Below are 21965 nucleotides of genomic sequence, written 5' to 3' on the forward strand. Positions count from 1 at the left end.
TGAGATTACAGGAAGAGCGTGCTTGTAAATTGTCTGTTGATAAGCTGACTCCTTTTTCCTCATGACAGGATTATTGAGTTTGAAGCAGAGCCCCCTCTGTTTTTCTCTGGTTGGAATTTCAATAAAAATAATGCTTTAGAACAAAGCCAAAGAGATCTTTCCTGGAAGTATGGCAAGAGATGGCTGAGATTTTGGGGAGTGTTGGCCAAGGTTAGCTTCAAAAATCCCCTGATCGTCCTTGTGATAGCTGGTGCTGTGAAGACTTTGGATGTGTTCACTGGAAAGATGCAGCAGTAGGATCAAATTGCCCTTGCTCTTCTCAGTCCCATAATTATGGTGGGACTCAAATGTTCTCTCTACGTTCTCTGTAATAGACTAAAGGCAGTTCTTGGAGCTTCATACGTGTGTCACACCCGGCTCTGGCCTCTGCAGGGCAGTAAGGACAGAATGATGCTGTGCTTTGCAGTGGCTTCCTGTTGTGTGTGACATCTCTTCATCTCATAGTTTTCCCCGTGTGTAGGTACTCCTCCAGCAGCTTGCTGTGTAGCTTCCTGACTTCCTCTTAGTAAATGGTGGTGTGCAGCCTGAATGTCAGGCCTGGCAAACAGACAGGCAGATGCTTGCCAGGTGAATAGAGTCCACCTGCATAGCCTGAACACAAAATGTGAAGAGATGATCCTGCAAGAGGAACAGTCTGTTGTTGCTGAAAGTGGCGAGTGCAAAGCAGCTGAGTTTGGGGGTGTTTTTCTGATGTTTTGCAGTGTCTTTTAATCTGTGTTGAAAGCTGTCATTGTAAAATTATTGAAAGAAACTTTCAACTGGTCCATGTTCTGTAGTGCTGTATTGTGCAGTCTGGATTAGTGTGCAGAGAGAGAACAAGAGTGCTGTGAGAGATTGCACTAACTTCCTTGGGGTCTTTCTTGGAGCTGGGGTGGCAGAAACCAGCGCCTGGTTTTCCAAGACCATCTTCCTGCCCAAAGATAAACAGGTCCAGCCCTTCTTAGTTTCCAAATGTTCAGGATGGTGTCCTTGTAGACAGAAGGAATCTGGCCCTAATTATATATATGTATGTAAAATGACGTGCTTAAATTCTAGGTTGCAGAATACCCTTAGATGCTGCATGGACATACAATGGCAAATAAAAATTCATGCCAAGTTTGACTTCAAGTCTATGAAATTTAATTACCAAACTTGAGGTGAGCCATCAGTAAGACAGTGTTGGTGAAACTACGTGCATCTGTTTGAAATCTACTCTTACACATTTCCTTGAACTACAAAACTATCTTAAAAATTAAAGCCTCAAGTTAAACTATGCTTGCTTCCTCCTGTTTGATTCATAGCATCAGTGTATTTGATACATAGGGTACGATGCAGGATTAATACGAGCATAAGATAATGCTTTTTTTTCTAATAGCATATTTTTCCTCCACCAACACTTCCTACTTGAATGGCCACTTTAGGAGCAAGACCTTATTCCTGATATGTGTGTATAGAAGAATATATGTGTGTCAGTAGCTGCATATTACAACAGTTGGGGCCTTGCTCTAGTGTAGGTAAGTCATTCTTTAGAAGATGAATTTGAAGACTTAAGTTTTCTAGCATTGTAATGCAGTGTTGATTGAAATTAAGAGTAGTGATTGTGTTCAAGTGTGGTTGAGTGAGGTTTTATTAAAAATACTAAAACATTACTGCTGGCTTGGTTTGTTGCACAGCTGTGGCTGATGTTGAGGACTGAATTGCTGTAACTAAGGTTAAGCTTTAGTGTAGACATAGTTCAGGCTACAGCATCTTATAGTATTGATGTCATCCTGAGAACGGAAGTGTTAAGAGTATTAAACAAAGAAACTTAGGGCTGCCAGTTTTTAAGCTCGTGCAATTCAGGAAGCCATGTGACTTACCCACATAATTTGTTACAGAGTTGGTGTGCCAAGGAGAAAGTATTGACATGTCATTTGAGGTAGGTCAACATGTAAAAATATAAATGTGCAAGATACTTAGCCGATAGCAAAATGCTGCATAGTTCAAAGGAGCTTGCCTCTTGAGTCAGGAGGGAAAATTGTTGAATTTTGGGAACTATGTTGTATGCTAACTGGAGCACTGGATAAAGGCTCGGAGGATGTGGATTCTGGCCTTGGCTCTGCTGGTTTTTCCCAGGTAACCTTACAAGTTTTTAATTTGCTGTCATTTCTCAGTCTAAATTGAGGTGAATTTTTGTAAGGCATGTGATAATGCCACCGCCTCACCTCCTTGGTATAAGCTGAATTACTTGGTTAGGGAGTGTAAGTTTAAGGAATTATTCCCATTGGAGTATCAGTGGTATGGAAAGCAAATTTAGGGGTGAAAAGTTGTTGGAATTTGTGGAAGTTCTTTAGTTTCAAGTTACAGTTGCTCCTTATTAGGATTGCCTTAATGGTAAGAAGCAGGAAGAGTCAGAATCAAAAATAACTGTTAAAGCCTGCTTGATTTTATATGCCATTAATTGTTTGGCAGGTTAACAACTGATGCTGGGGCTGCTGAATTTTAAGCAAATGAAAAATAGCTACTGGGGATTACTTTAGCAACTTACCTGCTCAGTGGTCCTGCTACACAGCTCTAACTAGGAAGGATAGTATCTGTATCTGACGATTCATGGTACCGTTAAGAAGACATGTTGGTCACTCAAGAAAAACATATTGACTGTGCTTTATTGTCAATATTGAGCCCCAAATTATCTCATAAATAGTGCTTATTTTTCTCCAATAAAGGAATCGGGTCTTCAGTCAGCCTAAGTCAATGCTAAACTTTTCCCTGGCTTACGGTGGTAATTAGTGTCTTTATATCAGGCCAACTATTCAGTGTGGCAAAGATTCCTCTCATTATATTCTTCTTTTGTAGAAGTCAGCCAATTTAGTTTTCTTGGTACTGTAACAAAACACCTGAGCGCTGTTTTTACTAATGTGAATGTTTTATGACAACCAGAGCAATTTTACAGGAAAGACTTCCCAATTTTGTAGCTGAGGCTGTTAGACTAGGAGGAATTTATAGGATAAACAACATACTGCAGTTCTCTTACTGCTGCAGCTTTGATCACAAATAGCTAGTTAACAGGTTCCCTACTGATTTAATCCTGCTTGTAATCTACACCTGCTAATTTAATAAAAGTAATTTCCCATGTCTTGCCTACTGCTTGTTTCTCTTCACTTACTGTGGCTTGGTGGCAGTGCTGATCGGTGGAAAACTTCTAAAATTTACAGTATACAATGCCGTAGTATCATCATGAACAACTGTTACTGGCTTCCGTCGTGCTGCATTGTTTGAAGCAGACCAGCAGGATACAAGAGAACAATTGGGAGCTGGGGTAAGTTCCACCTCTCGCTGCATATGCTTCAAATTTGGCAGAAGAACAATGAGATTGGGGAAATCCCTGTGGACAAGTGCTGCATAGTAATCTGACTTCAACGTTTGTTCAGAAAAGATCCCCCAAATTGTGGCTTTTTATTCTGAAAGGTACAAGCAAGTTTTGGTAGGTCAAGAATTGAAAGCTTTCATTCAGAGCATTTGCCTGTAATTGTAGGTAAACTGACCATTTCTTTGGATGCTTGGGTTATCTTTTCTTAGATATTGGATAGAGAAAAACCTGATGCAAAAGAAGCAAACTCTGAGTTTTGCTTAAATGCAGAATTTCAAAGTTACTGTTTAGTTGAATTGGTGAGTTACATCCCAGAACTGATCTTCACTTCCTCTTCGTTTTGTGGGAGGCTTCAAGTCAAGTTCCTCTGTTGATACTTGAAATAATTTTAACTCATGCTGTAGTTTTGAAATTTTGAACAAAGAATGTGGAATCTTTCTGCTTTGTGGCATGGAAAGTTGTGTTTGAAATGGTGTTTGACTCTTGGGTATTTGGTTGAAAAACCTTTTTTTCTTTAGTAGACGACTCAAATGTTTGTTTCATGTACTCCAACTACATTTTCCAAGAACTGCTTCTGAACCTTGCTGTGTTTGTGTAAGCTTACAGCAGTGCAGCATCCAACCACCAAAGCTTACTGATAGGTCTTTTTATTACAGGAAGATTCCTGTAATAAATCTCCCCTTCTGTTACAGTGGGGGAGACTTGGATATAAACTTAAGGGCCATATCAGGGGGGGAATTCAAGTGTGTCCATTCTGATGAATTACATAAAGCTGATAATGAAAATACCTTTTTAGTTCCTTTGTATTTAAATTTTGAGTGTCTAATGTTCTGCATGTGTCCTATGTACCTGTCTTGCAGACTGGTGCCTTGTCTAAGCACAGTTAATAACCAAAAATCAGTGTTTTGCTGTCCCCTCTATGTCTCAATTAGATGAATGTAGTAGGAGAACAGGCCTGCTAAAGTGATTGTGCCTGTTGCAAACTGTGTTGGTGGCAGCCGCGTTAAAATGCTGTAATAGTCTGTTCAGTGATAGGAGGACATTTTTACTGGAGCCCAGCGTCAGCGTGTTTTGTTCATCATGTGGGAAGCCTTCAACATTTTGGCCAATAGCCTCAGACATTCCAGGAAGGGTTTAAGCAGCTCTCCTTGCAGCAAAAAGCCACATAACCGTTTACTTGAACGCTAATGTTCCTCAAGCCTATGAAACTCTGATCTTCTTGGCTGCAGTAGGACAGAGAGCAAGGCAATTGCCACCTCAGCAGAGGGCAGATGGTGGTAGGTCAGGGTTGACTCCTGCTAGGTGGAGTGTGGACAAGAAACTCTTGGATGTCCTGGGAAAGTGCTTTAACTGTTAAGCAATTGCATGTGAGGCAAGAGCGCTCGTGGACGTTGTCTTCAGATGCGTCTTCTGGGTGTGGATCGTGAGCAAGATGCCGAAGACTTCGGGACTTGTCCGTGATCTTAACGCTTTCTTTCTGTCTAGCTCTAGGCAACAAAGCTCAGGAAATAAATTTTGGTTCTTGTTGTAGGGGTGTCCCCTGCATGCTCAGATTTTCTGTCAATAGTATCTAATGTGGAGTCCTGTATTCTGTTCTGGGCCCGAGAGCAGAGGCCTGTAGTTAGCCACCTTGGCTATTAAGCTGCTTTCTTGATTTTGCCTTTGCTGAGCACATAAGGCAATATAATATCTCACCAAACGCGCTAAGTTAATTTTAAAAATAGAATACTGCTTTCTTGTATCTGAACACTGAAACTCTTCAAGCCTTTTTATGGCTTCCTTGCTAGTTGTGAATTTTCTTTACTTTCTCATCAAATGTGGCATTGTTGTGAGTGATGGTAACATTGTTGTATGACTTAATTTTTGTATTTATGTAACAGGGCTGAAGTACCATTTAGTTCTCTTCCTCGACACGTTGCTTGGGGAAGCTTCCTCTATGGCTCAAACCTTAACTTCATTTGAAATATCTTATAGGAAACGCTGCGTGCCTTAGTTATATAATACTTGATGTTTCTTTGAATTTTCCTATCCCTCATCTTTAGAGATAGTCTCTCATTTGGACGTGGATCAAGTTCAATGTATTCTCTATTTCACCAATTTTCTGCTAGGTATACATGGCTTGGGCTGCAACAGGGATCATTCTGGCATGGTCTAGTGGCTTCCCTGCATTGGGCACTTATATATAAATTTCATTATATATCCTGTGTTCACTTGTCTTCCTGGGTTTCTCGAGGTGGGTGTGTAATTCACAGGGGAAGCTGTCCTGAGGCAGCTTCAGTTTGAAATGAGGTGTTAAAAGATCCTGTAACTCTTGTTCTAAGAGTAAGCTTTTTGCCGAGTTGGCATATTTTTCAAGGAACATGGACAGGATAAATGTCTTGCAGAGCTAATCCCTCCCCCTCACTACCCCAAATACCCACTAGTTTGAGGTGGTTAGTTGGAATGTCACTTTTTTTTTTCAGCTGTCCGTCAGTTGCAAAACAGCCCACTCATGCGGTAGCATCAGCCGCTCACCCACTTGGGGAATGACGGACTACTTGAGAAAAATTATTTGACTTAGCCCCTGGTAGCTGTACGTGTTACCTTGTGGGAAAAGCTTTCACTGCACCTACTATGACTAATAGCGGTTAGAGAACTTGAGATAAAGGTCATTTTTTAATATCTATCTGGTGCTAGTCCTGAAATGTGTATGCCGAGCTCTGTTTATGTCTTTTGAAATTATGATCATCTGTGAGATTGCTCTATGCTGTTAACAAACCAATTTGTTGTGGATAGACCAGCCAGTATGGTGATGGATATGTCTTCCTATAAAGGTACTTTGTCCTTTGATACTTCTGATTCTGTTTAGGTCTGTTAAGGATGATACAGAACGCTAATCTGTGAAACTGCATTGGGTGTCATCTTAACCCACTGCATGATATTGCTTACTAATAGAAAACAGAAAAAAGAAAAAGTAACCACACACGCGTGGTGTGAAATGACATTGAGATGAATCTGTTAGGTTGTTCATTCCTTATGTAACTTGTAAGTAAAAGAAAGGTATTTAACAGCTTGACATTGTTCCCGGTCTGGAAGACCGTGCTAGTCATCTGTCTCTTTAGTTGGAGCATTTCAGTGGTAATTTAAATATTAGAAAGGAATTGCTTGATCAACTGTTTTCACAGGCATGGTATAATGAGAGTGGAGGACAGATGGTGATTCCTCAGCTAGACTGAGTTGCTGAACATACTTGCTTCGTAGCTGCCTGCTACATGATGTAGTGCAACATCTCACTAGCTATCCGGAGCTCTGATTCTTTTCCTAAATGGACGTTTTTGGAGCATGTGTTCCTGGTTATGCTTCCTCTACTCCAATAATAGAGTTTTGATCTTTATTTCTTTCAGGAGGTGGTGGTCTTGTGTTCTCTGAAAAACTCTTTGTCAGCAAGTCTGAGGACATTTTCAGGTGTGATGTTCTCAGATGAAATACAGATAACTTACCTTCAACATGAGTTCGCTCAGACATGTAATGAACATGGTACTTTTGGCTATGGGGCTTTCAAACTTGCAAACCGTTATCTCAGTTGAAGTGCTGTATTTATATTTCTGAAGATACTGTGAGAAACTGCAAAATAGTACAGCAATCAGAAAACTTTATCAGATATAGTAGCGTAACAAATGAAAGCAGTGTAGGAACTCCAAGTTATTTCAAGAATGCCATCTTAAAGTACAAACATCCATGTCCTCAGAGCTTGTGGGTCCACATGATAGTCTTTTTATTTATTTATTTTATTGTTGGGGTGGTTTGGTTTTTTTTTTCCTTGGTTTTGCCTGGTTAGTGTCTGCGGAGCTGCCATTGTGAATGCTGTTGTACATCTGTCATCCTTGCTAGATGCAGGGCATTTAGAAGTCACTTTTTTTTGAGGCCTTTTTTTGAACATATGACTGGGGGGAGTAAATCTGTGTTGTGGTTCATCTTTATCTTCAGTAAGACTGCTTCAGAGTTTGCGAGATACGAATTGCAGCTGCTGAAAGCTGTGGTGTTATGTTGGGAGTGGGGAATTGTAGGGCAAGTTTCCCAGCAAAGCTGTTAGCTCATGATTTCCATAGGCTGCTTTTGCATGCTCCCTGTCTTCAGTCTCTCTAGTGTAAGACTTGTGGCCAGCTCCCTGCTGACTCTTAAGCGAGGCCGAGCTGTACTGCATGCCTTTTCTTTCTCAGTCCTGAACACCATCTTTGTGCTGTTTGACCTTGCCATTTAGTAGCTTACAAGTTTGCAGGCTGCTCTCCATCTGACTTTGAACAGAGAGTAAAAGACTCCGTGATAAGATCATGCATCTGAGCAGACCATATGGACAACAAGAGACGAAATAAATATTTTACTTCTGCTTGGTTTCCATGGCATCCTGGAAAAATTGCTCTTGAACTTTGAGGTGCTATCCTTCCAGCATCCCCTAACATGGAGAGAGAAAAATAAAGGCACCGCTGTTGTTGGCTGCTTTATTTTGTCTGACAGCACTGGGCTAGCACGTCAGCATTTGGGAGAAGGGAGGAGGATAAAGTGCTTTGAAGAGGTCCGCCTTCTATCTGTGTTTTTGCCTTTGTAGGCAGTTTGTTGAACATGTGACCAGGAAGAAGTGTGCCTTTAGAAAAGGCAACAGAAGCATATACTGTTCATCAAGATGACTTGCTGGCCTGGCACTCTGCAAAACTGGAAGAAACTAGCTACTGGCTGTGAAATGAGCAATGCGCAGCTCAGATGTTAGGCTATAACAGAGTATCATTTGTATCTCACGTTCCACTTTTGCATCCCCTGTGGACATCCTTAAAGTATAAGCTGAAGTAAATGGTAGTTGTTCGATGACTTTTTTTCTTTTCCCACAGTGTTTAGAGAGGTTAATTGTATCCTGTGCCTCCTGCTTTTCTGGCTATTTTGATGTGTTAATGTTTTAGCATACATCCATTTATAAGGAAGGTTACTGAAGTCATTTTCCTCTGTTCAGATGCTGTATTTTGTATTTGATGTAATGATTTTGAATGTATTGTATAAAACTCTATGTAAACTTTATTCATAAAAGGGTTCTGATTATGAGAAGTTGTGTAATGGTTCCTGGTTTATATTCCACTAAATATGCACGTACATAAACATGTCTTCCTTGGATGTAGCATGTCCTGAATGTGTGTGTGGGGAGGAGGGAGGCAGGGAGAGAAAGTACAGTTACTGTTTTGAGCAAGTAATCTTTGTGTTGCATATGCTTGAAGAAAAAAGGCCTGCTTTTGGATTCTGGGGGAGAGGGTAAACAAGATGTTTTTTGTTATGTATATAAGACCAATTGCTTAAATAAAACTAAATTGAAGGGGTTGTAGACACTTGGGAAGCACTCACAATTGTGGGAGCTGAGTGCCCCAGCTGCCAGTTTTACTATTGTTTCATTGAGTTTGTACTGAGAGAGAAACCTGTGCTTTCAGTTCTGTACCAGCTTTCTTTTTCTAGAGTCAGGGCTTTTTTAGCCATTACTTAATATCCTTTTCCTAGACTTAACAGGCTCTGTTTCTCCTTTAAAGAATGGGAGAATGTGTTAGCAAACTTAACTGCCCACCTGTACTTACCACGTGTAGATATCCATTTACTCTGGTTGCTAGTACTACCCTTTAACAGAACTTTCCTAGGGGTCTGCTTTTCTACCCCAGTGTCTATCACAGAATGGTTTCCATGGAAGAATCTTGTCCAGCTCCTCTTACGGATGAATGCCACTGCAATCTGTGTAAATTGTTTTTAAGGGGAATTCATACTTGTGCTTTTTATTCAGCATTGGTCAAGATATTAGCTCATGCCTCTAGCAGGTGCTTAGAAGAAAAATCATTATTTCAAACTGACTTACTGAATCTTTACGTTTTCTGTTGCAAGAAAATGAGATCAGGACCTCTGTGTTACTTCACATCATTCACAAGCAGGAATGAACTGCTGCAGCTTTGAGTCGTGCCATCTGATGAATGTGTATGCCTGGTTATGTACATTTAAGTGAGTGGATGGCGTTTTGTCACTGTAATATGGGATGATGGAGATGCAAGTAAAAAGATTGTTCAGTTCTGCAGGGAGGCAAAATGATGTAGGATTTGAAGAGGAGTAGGGTAGATATCTCAAGAAAGTAACATTTGCATTGTTATTGCAGATCTCTTTAATATTTTCTGAGCACAGTGCAGATAACCTTTTCCCTGCCACCCCCAGCATGGGGAAAAGAAACTATAAGCAACATACATTTCAGTAGTTGAGACACTTAGGTCAGCCAAACTACATTTTACAGTACGCTTTTGTTCAGACAATTGGGTTATACAGCTAGCTGAGGTGCTGTTTGCAAAGACAGGCAGTATAATTAGGATTGCTACTGACTAGTACATAGACATTTTAGGCTGTAGTAGGGTGAAATGCTAATTGCCCGTATATAGAAAGGACTGTCAATTCAGAATGTAAAAGCAGCTACATATGCTTTCATTTGAAACCCAGAATTAAGGAAACCATGATCAGGCAGATTTGGTAGGACCTGTCATCTGTGCTGAATACAATACTGTGTGTAAGCCAATGAACTTTTTTAATTGCTGACTTTGATTTATCTGTGTTGCACCTAAGCCTTTCAAATCACTTTTTCCTGTTACTGTTGCCTTTGAGAGCCTCTCTGAGCTAGTTCCAAAGGTTTGGTGTATCTCCCTCCCAGCTTTACGGGTTCTTGAACCCCAGTTGCACCAGGAAGAAGATAACTGGTATGAGAGGAAGGATTCTGTTCTTTCATCCATCAGTCAATCCTTTTCGCAAAGTTAGTATCAGTGGAGTAATGGACAGTGTCTTCACAGGAGTCCAACTTCAGTCCAGCTACACCAGTGATGAACCAGAGCCTAAGTCAATATAGCAGTGTTCCCGCCTTGGTTTCCTGCTCAGTATGTTGATGTGTGAAGTGCTGGATCTAAGATCTTACATAGCAAGATTTAAAACAAACAAACTTAGTGTGCAAGGTATAGATTTTCAATGTTTTGGCTATAACCTGTTTTTTCAGGCAAATTCTACAGAAATAGCAATAAGCAATGTTAAAGCAATGGCATTTGCCCACTTGTTGTGAGAAAATGGAATTCCATGAATCTAGTGACCATTTCTTACTGCTGGAAGTCCATTTTGGATAGTTTGGTGTAGCTCTTGAAACAAATTCTGCACCTCTTTTCTGCCCCCTTGACAAAATCTCAGTCAAGGTAATAAGTTCTGTAAATGTTAGGCTGGTGTAAAAGTGTTTGTGTGCAAAGTAGTTTCTCTAGTTCAAGTGAAAGCATCATCATTTTTCTGTTGTTGTTGCATTTTTCTTGCTCAGTCTTTGAGTGAAAATGTGAGTGACAACAAATGTCAGTCTCGCATCAGTGGGGAAGAATTTGCATGAGAATTCTAGAATTTGAAAACTGACTTTTGTTCTCGTCTCCCATTTTAAAACAGATAAATGGGGTACTATCACAGTTTACAGAAATTATTTTTCATTTCAGTCACAGCTCCAGCACTGCGAATGCCTCAGAAAACATAAGGACAGACAAATTAGATTCGGAGGAAGAAAGGCTTGTGATTATCAGATGCAGGAGAATGACAAATGGAGAAGATTTCCTTGAACATGGACTTGCAAAGTTGTTAGTGGCTGTAGATTCTGAAAGATATGAAAGATTCAGGAAAAATGTTAGGGGTTCAGTGTAATACTTCACAAATATGCAAATTAAATGTCCAAGACCATTCTGTAATGATTTCTGTATAATATGGGCTTTGACTAGCGTGGTGCAATTTGCATTTCAGGTTTTATTTGTCGTCTTTCTAGTGCTACCACTTCAGGTAAAGAGGAGACTGTCAACTGAACTCTCTGCCTTTTAGCTCCTTTAGAGCTGTTCTACTTCTTTGCAAGACTTTGAAGAAGAAAGGACAATTGTAGTTAGGTATGGATTGTGACAGTATTTAACAACTTCTGTATAGAGTTTCTGGTACTTCGTATGTAAATATCTTTGAAGTGGTTCTGCCTGCTTTCATCTGATGTCGTACTTGTTGCAAACACTTCATTTAGTACAAAAAGTACCTAGAGCATGCAGCATTGCCAATACTGTAAATAGCGTTAGTGGTAGGATAGTTGTGGTGTTCATTCTGTTTCTCAGTAAAAACTGGTAATAAATTCATAGTAGCAACAACCTGTAATATACAGCTACAGCCTAAGCATGTGTGTGACAGCTTTGGGACATGTAGGGTACTGTTTAAAACTCTGCTGGCTTCGGGTTCTTTCAACTATAATCTCAAGTAAACCAGCATCTCTATAAAACTGAGTATTATTGATGAGACCTGCCATCTTTATCCCTGGTTGTATCTTCTATTTTGCAAATACACTTGGGGAAAAGTGCAGGGGTGTCTTGGACTGTGTGCAGTGCCATGCGTAGGCACCAGCTCGTTTGATGCTGTGGTCATGACTGTTTCGACAGTACTTGCACGTACTTGCTTGGATCTACAAATCTGTACATCTGGCTTTTAACTGTGCTGAGAAACTGAACTTAATTAAGCGGGCTAGGTTGAGTACCAACCTGAGGTGGCTTGATTAGTTGGCATCTGGACATCAGTGAGGGGACTGTGGATTGTTCTGTGTAGCTGCATCTCTAACTACTGAAGTTTCTGATTCAGAATTACTGCCACCGCAAGCCAGGATGCAAATAGCTTTCTATGCTCACTAAGTCGAGGTCATGGTGTCACAGACTAACGTTAATGTGCTGGTTGGCAATGGTCATCTTATCCTGTTCAGCCTTATCCTGTTCGTTTTTTCGCCTAGATGGGTCAGCATCCTTTGCTGCCTAATCACATTGCAAATACAAGAATCTATTTTTGGGCAGTGTGTTCCAGTTGAGATGATGTCCATCTGTATTTTTGGACTCTTGAATGTGACTGTAGTGTGTTACTTTAGACTGTTTCATCCCGTGTACTTCATACCTGGTTGTTACGGATTTTGGTACGGACTTTGATTCCTCCAGTAGGGATATAATACATTAAAGCAGGCAGTTGTACTGCTTACTCATGAGTGTGGCACAAACCACGTTTGTCCATGTTTGTTGTTCTTTGGCAGATCAATAATTCGTCTGTATTTGAACAGGGACTTGATAGTCCAGCTTTGCAGTAGACTTACAGATACTGTTACTCCACTAAGATACTTTGCACTGTTGTTGCTGATTGGGAAGATCATCTGTGATACGTAGACTAGGCAATACAAATACTTTTTGGTTATCTTTGATATTTAGGTTTATCCTGTGTCCACATTTTTCTTGTGTGTGTCAGTATTTTCTGCCTTGCTAAATAAAGGCAGGCAGTTTTGGCACTTTGTCTCAAAATTGTGAAGCATTGCTACAGCTCTTTGCTGTTTAGGTAATTTCTTGCCCAGAGTAGGGTTTTTTGGAACTCAGACTTTCCTGTTAAAGGAAATGATGAAATGGAAGAAGTGAAGGCATACTGTGTGCTGTTGCATGCTGATAGCCACATTAAAGATTCTTCTTGCCAGAATTATACAATATCATCTGAGATGCTGCTCCTTATAAGCAGATGAAAAGTCAGGTTGAAACGCCAACTCTTGCAACCCTTTCTACTTAGGGAAAGGCTCCGACGGAAGTAGCTTCGATTCCACCCAGTAATAACTTGTCTGACCCTTTCTTTACCACATCAGTCCTCTGGTCATTCCCGAGATAGGAATTGCGGGACTCGGTTGTCCCAGGTTTAGTGTGCAGCAGTTTAACCAGATGTCTGCTAGACTTTGACTTTTCCCTAAAAATCCCTGGGTCTCAAAGAGTAGTTGTTATTCCTTGCAAGTATCCTTTGAGCATTTCTCCTTTCCCTAGGAAATCGTTTTCTTTTGTTAGAACTTCAGAACACTTCGGAAACTGAGCCAATTTGATGCTTTATATCCCTGAAGTCACCTATAATAAACTCGCTTATTTTGTGAGGTCTGCAAAAGCAGCAGTCTAGTATTCAAGCAAGCTTGCTCTGGGAGTGCTAGAGGCCACAGAACATGGTGATTTGCTAATCTAAGCTAGTGTTGAAAAGATAAAAATACTAGCTTTTGTCTAGTTGACCTCGTTTCTGTCAACAGACAAATTGTTTTGAGAACAGCAGTGAAAATGCTCCTTGGAATGGAAGTGTCTGCTCTGGTGGGAGGAAGTATATTAGCTTTAAGCTTGTATTTTGGAGTGTATTTAAGTGCTGTCTACACAGGAAAGATTTAAGTACAGCTTGGATGCAGAAGCCAAAGTATATTTTGGAAACAGTGATGGCTTACCAGCGCTGCAGTATACAGTGAGTTCAAAACCAAAAATGCCTGTTTGGTAAAACACGAAGCCCTAAGTGTGCTTCTAGACTTGGGTTTGAGGGCAGTCTGCTTACTAAAGGTGAAATGGTGATATGTCTTGGCTGCCTTCCTCCTAATAAATGAAATGTGCCTGGGAACGTTCCTGGGCACCGTGACCAACTGGCTCAGGACTGCCCCTTCCATACTCTTAAACTCCTAGCTGCCAGGGCAGGGTGGCTGCATCTGAACTGCCCCGTGCGAGCGGTCCCGGTGGCGTGCGACTCGCAAACCTGGGAATTGTGTGGGAGAACAGTGATCGGCATGGCCCAGTGCTGGCGAATGTCCTAGCTGCTTTCTAGCGTACATGATCATGTTCCAGGGCCTGGGAATGTTTCCAGACAAGACTTAACTTTTGAGTGCAGATGTTAGTCCTTGATTCTTCCAGAATCACGTATGGACTGAGGCATAGAAGGACCCTTCACAAGGGATTTGGGATGCTTCAGAAAGGTAGGTTTAGGAGAGAACGCCTCCTGTTTATTTTGGGGCAGTAATTCTGTGCCACTAAAAAGTCTGTACCTCCTGTCTCCCTTTTTAGGTGGTTTTAGTGGTTGCTTAAACATCTTTCAGAATGCAGTCACCTTGTTTCCAGCCACTATGTTTCTGGGATGAGTAGGAGTGTCTGCCCTCCGTCACGCTATTGCTTGCGTATGAATCAACATACTGTGGCCTTTCATGGAAGTGCTGTGTATGAAGTATGCTTTTTATGGTTGTGAGGAATTTAATTCTGATTTGGTGTGCGTGCGTGAATATTAAGAGCCCTAGTTTACTGTCTGGGTGACGTGCTGTGGGATGGTCTTGCATCTTTTGGGCAGTAGATGTTTACGTGAGCTGGAGAGTGGGGAGACCACTATTTCCTCAGATGTTTCTTCCAGTGAACAGTAAAAGCTGTGTTGAGCTGACTTTATTGGTCATACAGGATGATTTCCTGCAGGCTTCTCAGAGTTTGATTATGGATTACTGGAATTGGAGTATGGTCCTAGTGTAGATGAGCCAGTAAAACACTGATACTAATCTGAGCTCTATGCAGACATACGTCCTGGAAGATGGCATATCATGTAAGCTGCTGAATATTGGAGCAGTTTTGCTCTAACTGATCACTTTTTCTACACCTCCTGGCCTGCCCTCCCTCCTTAGTATCCTGAGTTTCACTGCAAGCCGTGGCTCCGTCACACAGTCACTACAGGATACTCTTTGTTGTTCCGTAGGTTATGGAATAAGCTGTCAGCTTAGATAGTTTGCATATTTATAGGGAGAAGAGGTTGGCAATATAAAATGCTATTCCTGTTCATTGTGCTTTGTCAAGGGCGATAAAATTTTTACTTTTGCATGTGCCGTCTTAAAAGTCTTAGGTGGCAACTGCGTGGCATGTCACATTTACGCCATTGATGCACCCCACAATTTTGGGAACGTGTAATCTGTGTGACAGCATCAGCTCTGGAGCACTGCTTTGTGTGAAGGATCCATTGCTCAAAGGCAGTAAGCTGTCAGAGCTGACTGTGTCAATTAATATGCAGCAGGCTTTGTGTCTGCTGATTGTTCTTCTCATTTAATGTGTGTGATGATCTGTCTTACCAACAGTAGTGGTGCATATTTAAGGACACAGTACAGCGCGGGGATGCTCCCTGGTGTCCCACAGGCTGCCTGTGTGTTGAACTATTTCAATCCTTACGTAGCTTCTGGCAGCCCACCACCATCCTGGAGGTGTCTTAAGAATATGAAAAAGAGAGGTTGCAGGCTCTACTGATGCAGTGATGGTCGGTATCGCTCTTCTGCCCGCTGTGCTTCTGGAGAGCTGTGATGCTGCCTGTGTCCGAGGTGGATGTAACTTGTTCAGGACAGTTGGCTCTTCTGAAGAGCTGGAGGTACGTCAGAGAATGGCCTTCGCGTGTGGCTCTGCTGCACTCTACTAGACAAAAAGTCATCTAGGACAAGACTTTACTTGTGTCCGTAATCAGTAAAATGTCAAAGGCCATATTTTATTCAACAGTTTCATTTGTGATAAACGCAGGCTGCTATCCAAAGTGACACTCTCACTCTTCCTTTGTAGTGCTTGTGCAGTTAGACAGTGAATAGAACAACTGATCTGGCTGAAAAGTAACTCAAAACATCAATTTTCAGCCACATGTTCTGTGGTCAGATAGCCAGTTCACTGATTTGGATTGCTGCTCAATTGCACAGACGCTTCAGCCTCCCTGGGATGGCATTAGAAATGAGGTGTGCGGGGCAAGGCAAGAAGGGGACGAGAACCATTCGTTCCTTTTGGCAGTAGCCCACACTTACTTTTTATTAAAGTCACCGTGGAATTGAGGTGGTTGTCAGCCCTGAAAGTGGTTTTAAGTACAGTGCTGTGCTGTCTGCTCTTCAGTTTCATAATACTAATGAATTTTCCTCACGTAGGGACGAGAAACAAAACTACCTGCTTCACTTTTCTTCCCTTGAACACTCAATCCAAACTTCTGAGTGTATCAGCTAAGCTTAGTAGCTTAAATTTAAATAGCAAAGCCTCTATTGAAAACCAGGAGTTTGGTGAACTTGGACTCTTTTCTTTCTGTTGCAACTTTTCTGAGGCTATTAATGTTAAAGCCAACGTAGCAGCCAGTCAAACTTCAGGCTTTGTAATTAGGGAGCGGAGTTGTAAGTTGCTCGTCAACCAAATTATCTTCATTTCTGAGGTGGGGAGTCTAGTTGTGTGTTACTTATGTAAACCACAAACTGTCAGTTTTCAGTGGTCGCAGAGCAAGTCCGTGACAGAGCTGAGCTTGATTTATGATTCTGAAAATGTGCTGCCGGTTTAGAAACCCATGCTGTTTTCTTGCTTTACTTAAATCTGCTGCTGCTTTTAGTTTGTGCCTATCAATGGAGGCTCCTTTTTCTTTACCGTTGTGATTTTGTCATTGAACCAGTTTGGTAAAGAAGCAGTTGTCTTTCCTCCTGCTCGATTTAGCAATTAAAGTTTTGTTATTCTATAGTTAAGATTTAAAATACTGTACTGTAAAACTGTGTTAAACATTCTGTGTTTTGTATACAGTGGAAGGAATATGTAGGGTTTTGATCAAGGAGAGTACAGAAAACAGTGAGAAGTATCAGCTACAATGTGTTTTTCTTCAGCATCTGAATTTCCCCATTTTGGGAAAAGCAGCAAATTAGTATGTGCATGGAGAATGAGATTAATGCTGAAGTGGTGGTACCTGAAAGTTAGATTGTGATGTTCAGTTTCAGATACGCATGGCCTTTGTTTGAAGTCTTAGGGAAGCTTATGTTTAAAAAACAAACAAAAACAAAAAAACCCAATCCAGAAACTACCCTTGAAAATTGAATTTTGTTAAGAGCTAGGCTGAGGAAGTTTTGCCTGTTTTAAGGAACATTACAACTGTATTGACTACTTAAAACCAGAGAACTTGTTCACCTTTTAAAAACATTATCATTTACCTTGAATCACGTGTTCCATTTTGGTAGCCTCCTTCATATAGAAAATATAGCATGAGATGTCAGTTTAAATGCAAGTCTAACGATGCTCTATCTTCTATGTGAAAGGAAGTATTCTGTACATTTTTCCATGTTTGACATCATGGTGTTTTGAATAACCATGTTCCATATTCATATCAATTTTTTGTTTTTGTTTTCAATTTATGCACAGCACTTGCTCTGAAATTTGGGGACTGAGTACACCAAACACGATAGATCAGTGGGATACAACAGGCCTTTACAGCTTCTCTGAACAAACCAGGTGAATATTCTGCCCTCTCTCGCATCATAGAAATCTTGTGGGAGGGATTGGCTTTGGAGGGTCTTTAATGGGATGCTTTAGCTGTAAAATAGACTAAAATGCTTCCTAGGCCTCTCATGGTACAGCATTTTAAAATATTTGCTTGCCAGTGTAGAAATTCAAGTGTTCTCAGCTGATGTTTTGACCAATGAAACTCTAATTCTGGGATATTCCTTTTTCATGCCAGTGCCATTGAAAGAATGGGAAGACTTGTTAAAATGCAAGCTCTAATGTGATTTGGTTATTTATATTAACAAAGTTGGGATACTTAATTCTTTGGACCTAATCTTACAAAGTGTTTAAACTGCTTTGTATGCCACAGGCTTTCAGTTAAATCTTGCTAATTGGCTCAGATATGAGCTACTAAAGAATTGTTTGTAAATTCTTCGGTAGTTAATGGTGGGCAAATTCTAAACAGGGTCTTTATTTTTTCATGTCACATTACTTGATTTGTGTATTGAGGTTTGTCTCCCATCCCATAACAATCATAAACATCTGCATTTGTGTAAGCATATGCAGTCTGTCTTAAAACTAGCAAAACGTTTTCAGCTGGCAGCAAGGCAGATGAAGTCAAGAAGATAAACTGTACAGCCCTTACAAGATATGCATTCGTGCTTTTTGCATTACAGTTATACTGCCATGTGGATCACTTGGGCAGCTGACTGCTTATAGGCTTATTTGCAGTCCTGTGGGAATTCTTATGCTTAAAGCTGTAAAGCATCCATGCCACAGCAAAGCCTTGAGGTTTAGCAGAGGAAGGGACTATTAAGTGTGTGATTTTTTTTTTTTTTAAACAACCATCTTCTGCATTTAAAAAAAATGTATATGAAGCAATCACCCTAAATACTTGGTTGGCGGTAAAGTGGCTTTTAATGAACTCTAAATTCACTGGCAATAATTTGAACAGCTCAAAAATAAGTTAAGACACTGCTTGATACCATCGTTTTTATCACATTTGAAGCCTTTTAACAAGAGTATAAATGTCACTAAGAGTGTCGATCCACTGAATTCTGAGAATAAACAAACTACCCATCCCATGTGTGTACACTGTTGCTTGAGCGATTAAGAGACAGCACGCAGTCTGTAAACGCTTCTCAACATCTTTCCTATATAGATCTCTCGATGGCCGTCTACAGGTATCTCATCGTAAAGGATTACCGCATGTTATTTACTGTCGTTTGTGGCGCTGGCCAGATCTTCACAGTCACCATGAACTTAAAGCAATTGAAAACTGTGAATATGCTTTTAATCTTAAAAAGGATGAAGTATGTGTAAACCCTTACCACTACCAGAGAGTGGAGACACCAGGTAGGAAGACTGCTTCTCATTTTCTATAGCAGCATCTGTGCGTACTTGTTCAGCATAATGTTTTAAATGAAAAATAGAGAAAGATGATGCTTTCTCTTGCCAGAAGTACACGATGATTAGAGGTACAGCTTTTGAGAATACCATCCCCTGAAAGTTTTTAACAGTAAAGGTACTGAAAAATCCTTACTTTACAAGTGTATTGAATAACCTGATAAACACTTCCAGTACCGCTAGCAGTTTCCAGCTGGCTAAGAACGGTCATGGATGACAAGGAGAACAGAGATGACTTACCTTTGCTAGTGTGGCATAGTCTTATTCAAGAGGCACCTCAGGAATATGTTTCTTCCAGTAGCTAGCAGTACAATTGCAGTATTAGCAGTACTGAGAGTCAGAAAATTTCAAAACATCTGAAGAAATTTAATTTTTTTTAGATTTTTTTTTTTCCCCTCTTTTAGCTCGCAGAAGTGTGTATTTTGAGGGTCTTACTAATGCTTTGAATTTTGCTTTTCCAGTCTTGCCTCCCGTACTAGTGCCACGGCACACTGAGATTCTAACGGAGCTTCCGCCTCTCGATGACTATACCCATTCCATTCCTGAAAACACTAACTTTCCAGCTGGAATTGAACCACAGAGCAATTACATACCAGGTATTTTTCTTAACTCCCACTGTAAACAGTACACTTAACATTGTGCCACTGGAACAAAGATGGTAATTTCATCCTCCTAAGTGATCAAATTAATTGAAAGATGCACCAATAAATTAACCTAGTGGATTTTGTGTATTAATTCCAATGGAAATACCTGAACACTGTTGTTTGCAGAACACAATCTTGTGTGAAACCACATTGCTGTGGTTTCACAATAGCTTACTTTGGTTTCAGTAGCTTATTCAAGATTCAGGATGCTAATGAGTACAAAGTAGACCTTCACCTTATGCTTTAAGCCTGTTTTACAAACGTATAGGGGTTGCCAAATGCTGTTTATTGGAGATTGAGTAGTAAACTCCTTCTCAGTCTCACCACATGTAGTACGTGGAAAAAACTGCAAGCTGCAAAACAGTGACTTAAAGTGTTTTGATCTGTAGTTCCCAATCGATCAAGGTCTGCTTTGTGTATTTGTTACTGTTGTGTGCATATGGTTTTGTCTTTTTAGTATGAAAGAACAACCTAACAATATTGAACTCTTTAAGAATTCCTCTTGCCCCTCTTTGCCTCTTCCCCACCCCAAAACAAATACCAAGACTAATCTGCTACAGTGCACCCGAAAGCTTGTACCCTTATTGAAACAAAATCAGTGACCTTTGTTTCCTGCCCCAACTTCCTGTTTCCTATCTCTTCAGGAAGTTGCCTGGAGTGTAAAACCAAGCAAAGCTGAAGTTTTCTCATAAATGTTTAATGCAGCTATATTACGAACAAGCTGAAAATTCAGATCTGGGCTCTCAGGAAGAATAAGAGGACTTCCTTGAAACTCAAATATGTGCAAAGTACAAGTTGTATCTACGTGTCTTAAACAGGATGTTGCTCACATTTTCTTTAAATGCATTCAAGAATTGAAATGGCAACAAAAAAATTTCAGTGAATTTGATCTCATCTGTTTAATTCGTGCTGCATTTGTTGCCACCTAGGGACAGCAGATCTTTAAAGAGCAATTTAAAGGTGCTAGAAGTTGGTGTTGCTTTCTTAACTTATGTATGCTTTTTTGACTCAATCTGAGGGCTTTTGCTAGCATTTGCAAACCACTTACTGGAAAGCCACCATTTGAACATCCAGTGCTATGGAAATGAGCTAAAGCAACTCTAGGTAGTTATTTGCAGGAAATCTGTTCAAGGTGATTGCGGGTATTCACGTGATCTTCAAACGTTTACGCAGCTAACCACACCTTGCCTCCTTCTCTTTATCACCGACACCCTCCTGTCGTATTCATATCATGGCATCTTACTTTATTTGACCTTGCTGACTTAATCTTGAATACTTAGCTAGATTCTGATAAGTCTTGTGTGTCTTGACAGCCTGCTTCAGAGAACCGTTTTCTTTAGCGGTAGGCCAGGCTAACGGCCGTGCTAGTTTTGCACCGCAATACTATCGCAGTACTTGGCCTACAGAGAGGTTGGGAAGATGGCGATTGTGAAGGTGCAGGACGGCCTTTGGGGCTGCGCGTTCCCTTTCAGGTTACGGATGTGCTGAGCTGCATTGTCCAAACTTCTGGCAGCATTCGAGCTCTGCTAAGAATTTTTAATGGTGCACTTGGGCATTTTTTCCAGCTGTGGTGGTGCTCAACCTCTGACCCTGAAACAGTATTAATAGTACTAGGTGGAGGAAATCTTTTCTGTTCAGCCAGAGACTAGATATGGAAAATAATCTGTGCCAAAGAGCCTAGATTAGCAACTGGAAACAGGAGGCATGGGTTAGATTGGAAATAATTATTGACTTTTTACCATGACTGTGGGCTTAACTATAACGAATGATTTGGAAATGGGTGGAGTCTGCTTTATCACAATAAATTCTATAAAAATGTTCAAAACAAGTGTGATTTTTGTCATCATACTTCTTGCTAGTAAAGATTTCCCTTCATCTTCCTTCCAAATTCTCACTTGAATTTTGTCACATCTATATTTAGCACACTGGTTTTACAGAATGAACCAAAGATATAATTGTTTCGGTTCATTTTTATTTAATCAACTGACTTAATCTAGTTTCCTCTTGCTGACTGATTGTACTATATTGCTGTAAACCTCAGACATGATACTTGATATCATTTGATTTTAATTCTCAAGCAAAGGCTTTAAATTTCTGCTGTTTGGTAATAATGTAATTAAATGTGTTTAATCTCTTGGATGTCTTGGAGACCATTCTAAGGCAACTGTAGAGATAGTTAGCTTCAAACACTTTCACTAAAGAAATGCAGGTTTTGCCTTTAATATATAGGAAAAGGCATTTGCCCAGTTCAAAGAAAATTATTTCCTGAAAGGCAGTTGGTTAACTCATTATCTGGATTACAAAGTACATTTTGAATGGAGAAAGGGAACAACTGTACTCTCTTGGGTTTTGAAGATATTTCTGTGGAATTAGACAGTTTCTAGTATCAGAATGCTTCAAACTTGTTGCTGAGTTTACTTTGGTCTGTGAAACTCCATCTTT

The 21965-nt window shown here is 40.4% G+C and overlaps 1 protein-coding gene across 5 annotated transcripts in view; it reads left to right on the forward strand.

Moving 5' to 3' along the window:
* The window catches only part of SMAD2 (SMAD family member 2), a 55106-nt gene that overhangs the window by 21519 nt on the left and 11622 nt on the right, over positions 1–21965 (forward strand). For 4 of the 5 annotated variants that reach the window (XM_075727236.1, XM_075727238.1, XM_075727239.1 and 1 more), the window contains exons 3-5: positions 17392–17481; positions 18635–18828; positions 19341–19475. In XM_075727236.1, coding sequence (XP_075583351.1) covers positions 17392–17481; positions 18635–18828; positions 19341–19475 — 419 coding nt within the window. The remainder of the gene's footprint in view (positions 1–17391; positions 17482–18634; positions 18829–19340; positions 19476–21965) is intronic. The other variant, XM_075727237.1, reaches the window with a different exon arrangement.

The sequence above is a fragment of the Pelecanus crispus genome, chromosome Z (genome assembly GCF_030463565.1).
Source record: "Pelecanus crispus isolate bPelCri1 chromosome Z, bPelCri1.pri, whole genome shotgun sequence".
In the NCBI taxonomy this organism is placed as follows: domain Eukaryota; kingdom Metazoa; phylum Chordata; class Aves; order Pelecaniformes; family Pelecanidae; genus Pelecanus; species Pelecanus crispus.